General features: G+C 41.9%; 2 protein-coding genes across 3 annotated transcripts; both read left to right on the top strand.

The window, feature by feature from the left end:
- Positions 1-2,403: 2,403 nt before the first annotated feature.
- Positions 2,404-6,089, top strand: abhd6b (abhydrolase domain containing 6, acylglycerol lipase b; the record flags this gene model as incomplete). Its single annotated transcript, XM_083676085.1, has 8 exons — positions 2,404-2,528; positions 3,967-4,123; positions 4,306-4,419; positions 4,602-4,734; positions 5,066-5,223; positions 5,399-5,453; positions 5,574-5,674; positions 5,910-6,089. The coding sequence occupies 8 exons, from the start codon at positions 2,404-2,406 to the stop codon at positions 6,087-6,089; spliced, it is 1,023 nt and encodes a 340-aa protein (XP_083532211.1).
- Positions 6,090-6,566: 477 nt separating this feature from the next.
- Positions 6,567-9,267, top strand: kctd6b (potassium channel tetramerization domain containing 6b). Of its 2 annotated transcripts, XM_083675080.1 has the most exons (3): positions 6,567-6,702; positions 7,697-7,816; positions 8,189-9,267. In XM_083675080.1, exons 2-3 carry the CDS (start codon positions 7,790-7,792, stop codon positions 8,873-8,875), a joined length of 714 nt encoding a protein of 237 aa, XP_083531206.1. In that variant the 5' UTR covers positions 6,567-6,702; positions 7,697-7,789; the 3' UTR covers positions 8,876-9,267. The 2 variants fall into 2 exon arrangements, with proteins under 2 accessions (XP_083531206.1, XP_083531207.1); XM_083675081.1 differs by lacking the exon at positions 7,697-7,816 and having other exon boundaries at positions 6,607-6,702.
- Positions 9,268-12,322: the final 3,055 nt, after the last annotated feature.

The following is a 12,322-nucleotide window of genomic DNA, read 5'->3' as shown; positions in this document are numbered from 1 at the left end:
ACAAACCTGCTCCTGGCTCAGGTTCAGTCTGAGAGCCATTCTCCTGAGAGGAGAGAGAGACGGAAGAAAAGAGAAAGGAGAAGAAAATCTGCATCCAAACGCCTTTTGAATGTTGCTTTCTTTGCCCTAATCCTTTCTTAGTGTGATCACTGATCTGTTAGGATTGGATATTTGGAAGTATAGTTTCCAGCACCATACGGCTTTTTCCTATCCAATATTGAGAGATGAGAGATGACTGAATTAAGTATTTGTTCTACACATTAGGGATGAAGGTGGTGATAAAGTCTATATTATAATGTTTATCTTGGAAATGACTTATACGTACCTTAAATGACTTTAGAATTCCTTCCTTCCTAATGATGTACAGTAATATTTTTCAAAAATGTATTGTAAAATGTATCTCTTTTTCTGCTGTTACCCTTAGATCTTTGTGCTACTATAGTTTATGCTGTATACTAAATGTATTAAGATAACTTCAAAAGGACTCCTATTTGCTATTGCATTCGGCTATTATTGCATCACTGCACCACCAGTGGACAGAAACGAGGCATGCTAATGTAGGTTATAAACAACTAATGATATCATTTAAAAAAAAGTCGAGCATGCATCAAAACTGATCATACTGTGTCATTTGTATAATTACTGTCAATGTCATATGATGAAACTTGATGATAACTGTCAAGTATTAAAAGTCGGAAAGATGTTTTTATTGTAAAATCGCATTACTAAGGGAAGCACGTCCCCTTTAAAATATTGACCGAATTATTTAGTGGCCCAGTTTTTCTAATTCTAAAAATCAATAGCGTTCACGAGAGAGTTGTGATCTGCAAGGATTTCCAGGATTTAAATAAACTCAAATACTGTCTAACTTTATTTCAACATTTAGAAGAAGATAACCAAGTAAAGATAACATTTCCACGGATATAGACTGGACAAAAAGCTACTCCATGTTGTTGGACAAATCAATACATCTGATTGACATCTACTAGACCGCCATTCTGTTTCATCCCATGACAGATACAGTTACTCCAGGGGATTAACAAAATATCATCAGATCAAGTAAGTTACACCATCTTTCCAGCCACATAATAAGACTGTGCTTGAAATAGGTATAATTTAGTTTGTAGTACACAAAGTATAGACTACACTCTAATAAATATTTGTATTTATTTTCCAAACTTATACAAACTTCTGAACTGCGGACGTTTATTGCTATTCAACACTGATGTTACGGGCATGGCTTTGGAAAAATCGCCATAATTAATCGTCTGTGGCTGTTATTTGCTGTGACTATAGCGTATTCTATATATAATATATGCCATTTAGCTGACGCTTTTATCCAAAGCGACTTACATTGCAGTGAGTGCATACATTTTCAGTATATATGGTCCCAGCGGGAAACGAACCCACAACCTAAGCGTTCTTAGCGCCATGCTCTACCAACTGAGCCACATATATAATACAATATTAACATAGTCGTTGATTATAATGCCGTAGAAAATTCCATCGACTGATTGGTTGATGGGCAGTGCGTTCATGATAGGATTTGTAGGCTATTAGAGTGATGTACCGGACACTTGGCTTCATACTGACTATATCCTCTCTTGTCCCTCCCCCAACATTTTATCCTCAGGGGCTACTGAAGGTCAAATCTGAAAAATGTGCCCTAACCCACAATAACGTGTCCTGTGGCTTTGAGGGGTGGGGTAGATGTGTTATTCAGGGTGATGACTGCTCTGTTTTTATATGTATCTGACAAAACTGCATATATCATGTACAATCACATTTAAATTAACAGAAAGAAAAGAAAATTAGGAACTGTGTGTGTGTGTGTGTGTGTTTGTGTGTGTGCGTGCGTGCGTGCGAGTGTGTGTGTGTGTGCGTGTGTGTTTGTGTACGTGCATGCGTGCATGCTTGTGAGTGTGTGTGCGTGTGCATGTGCGTGTGCATGTTGAAATGGTAACTCTGAAGGCTATGAATGGAAGCATGCTAAAATATACACCCATGACCTTCAGAAAGTCCAGTTCTACGGTGTATTGGGTTGTCCTACTTCTTCAGAAAATCATGACATATACCCTCCTCAAACCCCCACTACATCAAAATATACACCCTCCTCCATTCACCCTCCTCCTCTGTCAACATCAACATGACACATATTCACTGGGGAGTGTTCACTGTGTTCACATATTCGCTGTGAAATTAAAATGTCAAACATGATGATCTGGCGACCAGTGGTCCAGAATGCTTCCATTCACAGCCTTCAGAAATAGCAGTTCTTTATTGAGTTGTCCTTAAACCCTCAAAGCATCAACATATACACCAGAGGTTTACCTGTGTGTGTGTGTGTGTGTGTGTGTGTGTGTGTGTGTGTGTGTGTGTGTTTTCATTTCCATCAGGTGAGCCATGGCCGCGGATCTGGATGTGGTGAACTTGTTCATCATCGCTGGCGGGACGTTGGCCATTCCCATTTTGGTTTTCGTGGCCTCGTTTCTCCTCTGGCCCTCAGCCCTCATCAGAGTGTATTTCTGGTAATGCCTTCACTTGTGTGTTGTTGTCATCTGCAATATACGCTCTGTGGAGTGCCTTACATGTAAGAGTTGTGGAAATCAGAGAGAAAGGGTGTTGTAAGTCGCTTTGGATAAAAGCGTCTGCTAAATGTCAAAAATGTAAACGTAAAATGAAACCTTTTTATTGTTACTACATGCAGGGCTTCAAGGCCACACACAGCATTGGCACACCAAATTAGACAGAATGTAATTGCACTCAAGATTGATTACAGCCTTGGTAAGTCTATTTAACACCACAACCGCATCCTGCGCTACACCAGACTCAGGTGTGTGTTTCCTGTCCAGGGGTAGGATGTGTGTGGCTTTCTGCATAAGATCAGGTAATACTACCTACTAAGTACAGATACAAAGAATGAGATTTACTTAAGTTCTGTTTCCGTTAAAGCAATCCAGAAATAGACCCATGTCTTTGAACACGTCAGAGGATTTATTCCTATAAAAGCGAATCTTCACCATCTGTAATGAAGATTTTAGGGATTCCATGTAACCAATATGGCTTCCGTGTAACTTCAGTAGGGACTCAGTGTAACTTCATAGGGCCTCTATGTAACCCCATCGGGCACACACTGTCTCCTCATAAGCCTGATTATGCTCTTAGATAAGGGAAGCCCACATCAAACTAGACAGGTTTAACAGACAGGTCCATTTATGTAGAGCTAGAGGTCTGTTTTTTTTGTTTTTTGTTTTTTAAATATGTTTTTAGGGCATTTCTGCTTTATTGGGATAGAGACAGTAGAGATTGACAGGAAGGATGGGAGAGAGAGGAGGGGTGACATGCAAGACGTGTCGAGGGTCAGAATCGAACCAAGAACCTTGCGATTATGTGGTATGCGCATTAGTGTGCTAAGCGCCCCGTAGTGTGCTGTTTTAGCTGTACCTCTGATATATTCTTTTTAAAAACAGACCTCTAGGGGGCGCTTAGTGGCGTAGCACATAAAACATATTTTAATATATATATATCATACTCTAAAAGGAGGCTTGTAGTATGTAGGGTGGAGAATTTACAGGCAGGTTTGGTGTGCTTCCATTTATGCCCTCTAGGATGCCAACTTTTAATGGAAATGATGAAATTGATACTCCTCAAACCTTCACTACATCAAACTATACACCATCTAGACACCATCTATACACCATCCTCTATTGTAAAAAGTCAATGAGACACACATTCACTGTGGAATTTAAAAAAATGTTTATCCGGAGACCAGAGGTCACTTGGGTTAGATTCTAGAAGTGTTGCGAGAGTAGATTGGTACTAAAATGTATTTTACTGTTTTTTTTTCTTTTTTTTTCTTTTTTTATGCTCTTTCCTTTTTATCTATTTTATGTAAAGCACTTTGAATTGCCTCTGTGTATGAAATGTGCTATGTAAATAAACTTGCCTTACCTTGCCTTACTGTAGGTACTGGAGGAGGACCCTGGGCCTGCAGGTGCGTTACGCAGACTGTGGCGGTTACCGTTTCTGTTACTCCTACAGAGGGAAGCCAGGGATCCGACCCTCCATCCTCATGCTGCACGGCTTCTCTGCTCACAAAGACGCATGGCTCACTGTGGTCAAGGTAAGGCGGTGTAGACTACACTACCCAGCCTGTCGCAGACACTTTGAAATAAGCAAATAGCACATGATGTTGTATGACGTTTTGGGAGTTTTAGGTGTATCGAGTTCTAACCCATGGTAATACCCTTGATACCTGTAAAGAGGATCATTTGAGTGTTGGTAACATGTGCCTGTGCTGTTCAGTATCTTCCAAAACATTTGCACATACTGTGTATGGACATGCCTGGCCATGAGGGGACCACGCGGATCAACACAGACGACTACTCCATCCAGGGCCAAGTCAGAAGGATACACCAGGTACTGCAGGTCTTGCTCCTGTTGCCATGGGGAACTACACTCATGCAATGCACAGCAATTATGAAATGTAATGAGAGTACATGAGCTGTCAGTGTATTGTATCTGCAACTTTTAATTTGCAAAAAGTACAACAATATGTTTGAAAGGAATAATCAGAGTCTATCTGTTTCCCTCTCTTGTAGTTTGTGGAGACCATACGGCTGAACAGGAAACCCTTCCATCTGGTTGGAACCTCCATGGGGGGCAACGTAGCGGGGGTGTATGCAGCCTGTTACCCTGCAGACATTTGCAGTCTCACTCTCATCTGTCCAGCTGGTCAGTCATGCCCAACACATTACCCTGTGTGTACAGTGTGTTTGTGTGTGTGTGTGTGTGTGTGTGTGTGTGTGTGTGTGTGTGTGTGTGTGTGTGTGTACAGTGTGTGTGTGCGTGCGTGCGTGCCTGTCAGTCTACGTTTTGTGAGAGAGTGAGGGAGAGAGAGACAGAAGACATGAATTATAGAAATAAAGCAGAGGATGGAAAATTATAGATCTGCTTCTGTCTCTGGCACTGTGCTTACTGTAAATATTGATAATCCTATTTATGTTTGGTCTTTGATCAGAAAAAAAAAAAGCATTGATTTTTAACCTTTTTTTTTTTTTTTTAGGTATAAGGTACCCCTGTGAGACCAAATTTGACAATCATCTGCAGGACTTGGAGCACAGCCATTATTCCCTCGGCATCCCCCTGATCCCGTCCACGCCGGAGGAGATGGAGGACACGCTGAGACTCTGCTCCCACGTCCGCTTCAAGATCCCCCAACAGGTGGAGTTGCCCGTGGTCTACTACGCAATGTGTACTCTGAGAACATTACTGGACTTCTTGTTCATCCTGTCTTATGACTGTCTTATGTTCCTTCATAAAATGGTTACATGGAACTTGTGTTATAAGATCGTGTTTTTTTTGTTTTTTTTTAATTATTCATGCTTTTATGGTTTAGATTCTTCAAGGACTGGTGGATGTACGGCTTCCACACAATGGCTTTTATCAAGAAGGTCGGTCTGACGTTAAATGCACCTGCGAGTGCATTTAACGTTTTCACTGTCTGTCAAAATATGAAACATTGATATTCAACTTCCCGCAAGATTGGTAAAAATCTCTGTTTATCTCTGCAGTATTCATGCAGATCATGGGCGAGAGGTCCAAGTATGCCTTACAGGAACATTTGCATCTGATCACTGCCCCTTTGCAAGTCATATGGGGTAAACAGGACCAGGTACAGTGAGTTAACCTAAATCTACAAGGTTGGCAGGAATTCTCTGATTCAGGCACAACAAATGTTAGAGGAACAGTTTTTTTAAGGCCTGAAGGTGAATAAGGTAAACAAAAACAATGAAAAGAGGCACTTTCTCTCTTCCCAGAGCAACTGCTCTTGTTTTCTTATTTTGATTATATAATTAGGGAGATCACAAAAGCTAATCGTACATCGTGAATCGCTATCCGTCTTCCAGGTGGTGGATGTCTCCGGAGCTGCAGTGGTAGCAGAGACTTTGTCTACGTGCAGGGTGGACCTGCTCGAGAACTGTGGCCACTCTGTGGTGATGGAGAGGCCTCGCAGGACAGCCAAGCTCATCATGGAGTTCATCATCTCCCAGCAAGGCACAAGTGGCAGCACAAAGAAAAGCACCTGAAAAAAATAATGCTTCATGGAAGTTGGATTTAGTTTTAGTTTTTTCTCTCCCTAATTGTCTCCTGTTTTATGTTAATACAATAAGATGCTTATTGTTAAGATCTCCTTCCTAATTTGCAAGGTAGCAATTTAACCGAGGACTTGGTCAACATGTTCTCCTTATTGTGCAATGCTTTTATCATACACACCACGACATTAATATTTAAAGCACTGTATTTTACCTTCATCTAACTGCTGTTATGATTAACAGAAGCTGAATGGAACCTGAATGTTTGTGCAACACACGATACACAATAAATGAATTGCCATCTGCTGCACAAAATAAATGTACGTGACCGGAGTATGATGTTTGTGTTTATTTCATAAAACGAATGTACTTGATTAATTGTGAAGTCAAGTGGTGGCAGCTGACGGTTACAGCCTACCACCCTGCAAAGGAGGTTTTACTATCAGTTTCAACTCTGCACAACAACTTGGTCGTCCATCTGCGTAGATCTAGCCCCATTCATCATTTTCACCCTTTTACCAGTTGTCAGCATCGTTTTTCCCAGTCGGGTTGCTATTGAAGCTTGCTGTATCCTCATTTAATAGAAACCAGTAAACGGAGAGATTTGGTAAGGTCGAATAAGGTTCTTATTTACATGTTCTGTCTTAAATTGCAGTGAAATATGGCTAGCTAGCTAAGGGACGTGTCCGAAACAGTCCGCTTGAAGCTAGCATCGCTAGCAATGTAGCTTTGTAGCAACGAATCTGAAAATAACCGAACTTAGAAAACCATGAGAGTTAACTACAGTTTGCTGGCTTTCTCAGATCCTACGCCTTGCGGTGAAGGTGCTGTGGGGATGTTATTCAATCTGCAACCAAAACACACCATCATCATGCAGTCATAGCCCGATAGATTATTTGCTGCAGTCAGACAGAGGAGCTCAACCTGGGAAGTCAGTCCGGCTGCTCCTTGTCTGATTCGGCCGGGCAATGGCGAGAATATACTTTAGTCTGTCCACACACACTGATCTGTCTGAAAGTCACTTTCAGTTATTATGCATTCTGATGTTTGCAAGAATCTGATGGTGGGTAGCTACTAGCTTGTTATTTCTTAATTGTCCATCTAAAAGCTGGTCGGGTAGGCTGACCAGGCTGACTGCCAGTTTGGAATGTTTGATCTTTCACTTTCCGATATATGGTAGACCTACAGCGGGGTGGCACAGGATAACAAGCAGGCAAGCCTACCCCAGGATAATGAGCAGGCAAGGCTACCACAGGATAATGAGCAGGCAAGGCTACCCCAGGATAATGAGCAGGCAAGGCTACCACAGGATAATGAGCAGGCAAGGCTACCACAGGATAATGAGCAGGCAAGGCTACCACAGGATAATGAGCAGGCAAGGCTACCACAGGATAATGAGCAGGCAAGGCTACCACAGGATAATGAGCAGGCAAGGCTACTTCAAAACACACCTCGGTGGGGTGGCAGGTGCAGTTCAGGACCCAATGAGCAGACCCATTGAGGTATAGGCTAATTTAAGAAGCTACGCCACTTTACAGCCTGGCAGATTCTTACACGTCAATCTTGATGACAACTCATCTTGCTGTGACTTGTTTGCACAGGTGATATTGAAGATATACCAACTAGTGTCAGCTAATATCCCCAGCCTCTCCTCTCTGGGTGACTGACCTTGAAGTGGGCTTCTCTGTTTACAAATGGATAATGGAGACTGGGGCCATAGGGTAAGTGACACGGGATGACAAGCAGGCACGGCTGCCTCAAAACTCGGTATTGATTGAAAACTGGTTGAGGTTGTTGCCAAGGAAATGAGCATGTCGATTTTTCAAAACTAGCATTCAAGTGATCTGGTGGAGGATGTTGCCATGGAAACGGCGATGTTGATTGTACCAAACTAGCCTTTAAATACACAGAAGTCTGTATTTGGGTTGCATTATTAGTTATTCCCGCTTTAGCTACATGACACTAGTTTGTGTCACTCATACAAGCATTTGTTTTTGTCTACCAATTTCTTCACCCACTTAATTCACTCTTATCTTAAACGTCATTGCTTATATGTTTTTTTTGTCATGTGTCCTCTCTCTCTCTCTCCGTAGATGACTAACCCAGTTACCTTGAATGTGGGAGGCCACTTGTACACCACCTCCTTATCCACCCTGCAACGCTACCCAGAGTCCATGCTGGGCGCCATGTTCCGTGGAGATTTCCCCACGACGCGGGATGCCCAAGGGAATTACTTCATCGACCGCGACGGGACCCTCTTCCGCTATGTGCTGAACTTCCTGCGAACGTCAGAGCTCACCCTCCCCGTGGACTTCACAGAGACTGACCTCCTGAGGAAAGAGGCAGACTTTTACCAGATTGAGCCTCTGATCCATTGTCTCAGCGACCCCAAGCCGCTCTACCCCGTGGACATCTTTGAGCAGGTGGTGGAGCTGGCCAGCACGCGGAAGCTCTCCAAGTACTCAAACCCAGTAGCCGTGATCATCACACAGCTCACCATAACGACCAAGGTCCGTGCCCTGCTGGAGGGCATCTCAAACAACTTCACCAAGTGGATTAAACACATGATGGACACCAGAGACTGTCAGATGTCTTTCACCTTTGGACCATGTGACTACCACCAGGAGGTGGCCCTCAGGGTTCACCTCATGGACTACATCATGAAGCAGGGCTTCACCATTCGGAACACTCGGGTGCATCACATGAGCGAGCGGGCCAATGAGAACACTGTGGAACATCACTGGACATTTTGCAGACCAGCTCACAAAGTAGAAGACTGACTATGCCACATTTATTGTTAATGGTAGCCTATAATTTCCATACAGTTTTCATATTCATGATTCTGAACTTACAAAATATTGACCTGATGGGATCAAAGTAAAGGGTGAAAAGGAAAGAATAAGATGAAATAATCCATTGGTGTTGTATAGAGATTTCCCAACCATAATGAAAATAATGGGTAATTGAAATAATTTCATGAAATTATTAAAATGGTACATGTAAGCAACTGTTGTCATGAATGGATGTATTCTGAACCCACAACTATTGAAATACCTATTTTATTGTGGGCAGAGAGAATTACGGTGCAAAGTTGTTAAAGAAAACTTTGAATATGAAAATCAAATGAAATGTTGCATACCATTTTTGACACTGAGTAATACAATAAAAAATACCACTAACCTGTCTGTATTGATTATCTGTAGGTAGACCTGTACATATAGATGATTATTATCATCTGGAAGGTGAACTATGTATATTTAGGTACTTATTATGACCTGCACTGTGTGCAAAATATACAGGCAATGTTGCATAACCTTTCTTATACAACGGATTGATGAAAACAACAAGCATTGTGATTGGCCGAGAGGCATTCGAAGCCGTGATATAATAACGATACTGTTACGGTAAATCATTTGTTATGGTATTCCTACACCGCGGTAGTGATGTTAATGACGTTCCCTTGGCAAGGGGAACAATTTTCTCAGTGCAGGGCAGAAACCGTCACAATCTATCAAGAAATAAATACTCAAAAAGCGTTGTTTTCGTGCCACAACGTTCAGATTTGTTGTATAAAAGCAATAATGTCTTCCAGGCCGTGATCGTCAATATTGTCACTTGGTAAGGCACCCCGCTGCGCTTCATGCCATACAACTCTTACAAATACCCATGACAATACGGACGATAAATCAAGGCCTCTCTGGCATTATTGCTTAATTAAGCAGTATCTCAACATTTTAGATGACATCACGTCACCAGTGATGTAGTTGGTCTGTCCAGTCAAATAAACACATTTTGTCGTCATTGTTTCAGTAGTTTGTTTGGGTATGCCTAAAGATTTTCTATTTGTTAGGCTAAAACAGTACATTTAGAGACAAACTGCTAAAAATGTGTCTTGCGGTTGTTCACAGAGTTTTAAAGCATGCTCTCACATGTGTTTTGTTTGTTTCTTGCTTAATGCTTGTGTTTTTTGAAAGAACATTTTTAGATACCTTGCTCACTAGAATAGAATGCACGGTGCATTCTAGTCCCACTCGGAAACTCCCTGTTGGCATGTCGGCAAAGTCGTAAATACAACATGAGCTCGTTCAAGTGCCTGGAATATTCTGAATAACTCTTCGACCAATATGATTGCAGCTAGTTAGCTCACGTAAATTTCCTGATGGGTCCCAGAATATTATCTTTAACACATTTCAGTCAGGCTTTAGGCGAGGACACAGTACTATTTCAGCTACATCCCTTGTTACACATATACAGTGAGCTCCAATGATATTGTCTATGCCCTAGATAAAAAGCAGCATTGTGCTGCCCTGTTTATCGATCTATGAAAAGCTTTTGATACAGTGGATCATTCACCGTCAGTCAGTATAGTATATCAGACTGTCTTCAATTGGTTTTGATCAGAATGCTTGTTTGAGGCCAAGTACAATGTTCAGTCGCAATCTGTAGAGATCACAAAGGGAGCGCCTCAGGGTTCAATTTTAGGTCTGTTACTGTTTACACTGTATATAAATGATATTGGCTCCTAACTTAAGGACTGTAAACTGCACTTACTCTATGCGGATGATACTGCACTTTACTCTGCGGCCTCCTCTGTGGATGGAGCTTTGTTTAACCTACACACCACTTTTGACGCCATTCAGTGCTCACTTGTGGACCTCAAGTTAGTACTAAATGCAGCCAAAAGATGGTTCCCAAATTGAGAGAGTCCCCTCATACAAGTATCTTGGTATCTGGATTGATGATGAGTTGTGAAGTCGTTACACTTATACAGTGCGCTCCATAGGTATTGGAAAGAGGAAGCATTTTGTCTTCTTTTAACTCTATACTCCAACAGTTTGGATTTGAAATCAAACAGTTACTATGGGGTCAGAGTAGAGATTCTTAGCTTTAATTCAGTAGAATGTAGAAAGTACAACATTTTTTAAACATACTCCCATTTCCATGTTAATGCTGCTATTATTATTCATTATGTACTACCTCACAAGTGTTAACTGTATACCTTGTTCACTGTAATGATCTCACTAACTGAACAGCAGGGCTTCTTTCTGTAGAAGTGTGTCCCGCTTGGAATGTGGAGATGACTGTAACTCATGTGCTTGTCCTTGGCCCTTATCTCCAAGGCTGGTTGTTTGTGTTTGTATCTATAAACTGATGTGTTGGAGTGAGACCGGCAGAGAAAATGACATTCTGCATACAGTTTCTCTGCGTTGATAGATTTCTCTCTCCTTTATTGCAATGAGATTGAATAAAGAAGTTTTACTTGATCACTCTGGAACCTGAGTGAAGACTGATGTTTGTTCTACCCAGTGAAGCGTCTGTAGTTTGGCTGGTGACATATTGTGGGGATAGTAGTCTCTGACATATTCCCGCCTGCCTCCTGGAGAGTAGAATCAATACTGTGCATAAAAAGTGTTGTAATTTCTGTATGGTGAAACCAATATGTACACAAATACCATAAAATAAAAGCTGAGAATCTCTATGGCCAGGGATGTTCGTGTCCCTTCTCTCCTCCAGATTCAGAGTCGCTGTGCTAAAACCTGCCATGATGATTTTGCTATGGAAATAATAACAAAGTAGTGAAGTAGAATACTTCATTAAAAACATACTCAAGTAAAAGTAAAATTACAGACTTTCAAAAATACTAATAGTTGTAATTTGTTACTTTCCACCTCTGGGGATGGGAATGGCAATTCTCCGAGTTAATTTTTTCCATCTGGGTTGATGTGGAGGCCATCATTTAATTGTTAACCTGTAAAATGTTTTACCTGACATACATTTCATTCACTTCTCCTACACAACCCATACCCCGCATGCTAGCTATAGGTCTATTTTCCCGTATTCTCCCCCGTCCTCTCAAAGCTTGCTAGCTAGCAATATTCTATTTTTCCACGCAAGTCATGCCTCCTTCACGTTTGTCCAACCCTTTTCATTTCATAGCCCCGCCTTAGCCCCGCCCTTCGGCTGCTTCACCAGAGACTTACGCCTTTCTCGCCCGGGTGGGCGGCTTTGTCTCCACGGTATGGCCGGACATTGCACTAGATTTCACCCACACGACCACCCGGGACCACCACCTCAGGCGTGTTCGCCTAGTCGTAAGCAAAACAATAACGAAACACATATGGTGGACTGGACACAAAGAGAAAACTTCTGATCATTGATTAAAGGCTAGCGGCCTCCCTAAGATCAGACGCAAATGAGACAGTTCCATAAACCTGTCCGCCATGAGT

This window comes from Argentina silus (assembly GCF_951799395.1).
Source record: "Argentina silus genome assembly, chromosome: 8".
Classification (NCBI taxonomy): Eukaryota; Metazoa; Chordata; class Actinopteri; order Argentiniformes; family Argentinidae; genus Argentina; species Argentina silus.
This window is presented reverse-complemented; position numbering and strand designations above follow the sequence as displayed.

What these genes read in the sequence shown, in the direction of transcription:
- kctd6b (XM_083675080.1), top strand. Translation starts at nt 7,790, where the DNA reads ATGGATAATGGAGACTGGGGCCATAGG. An exon ending in ATGGAGACTGGGGCCATAGG is followed by an intron (nt 7,817 to 8,188) that starts GTAAGTGACACG and finishes CTCTCTCCGTAG; the next exon opens with ATGACTAACCCAGTTACCTT.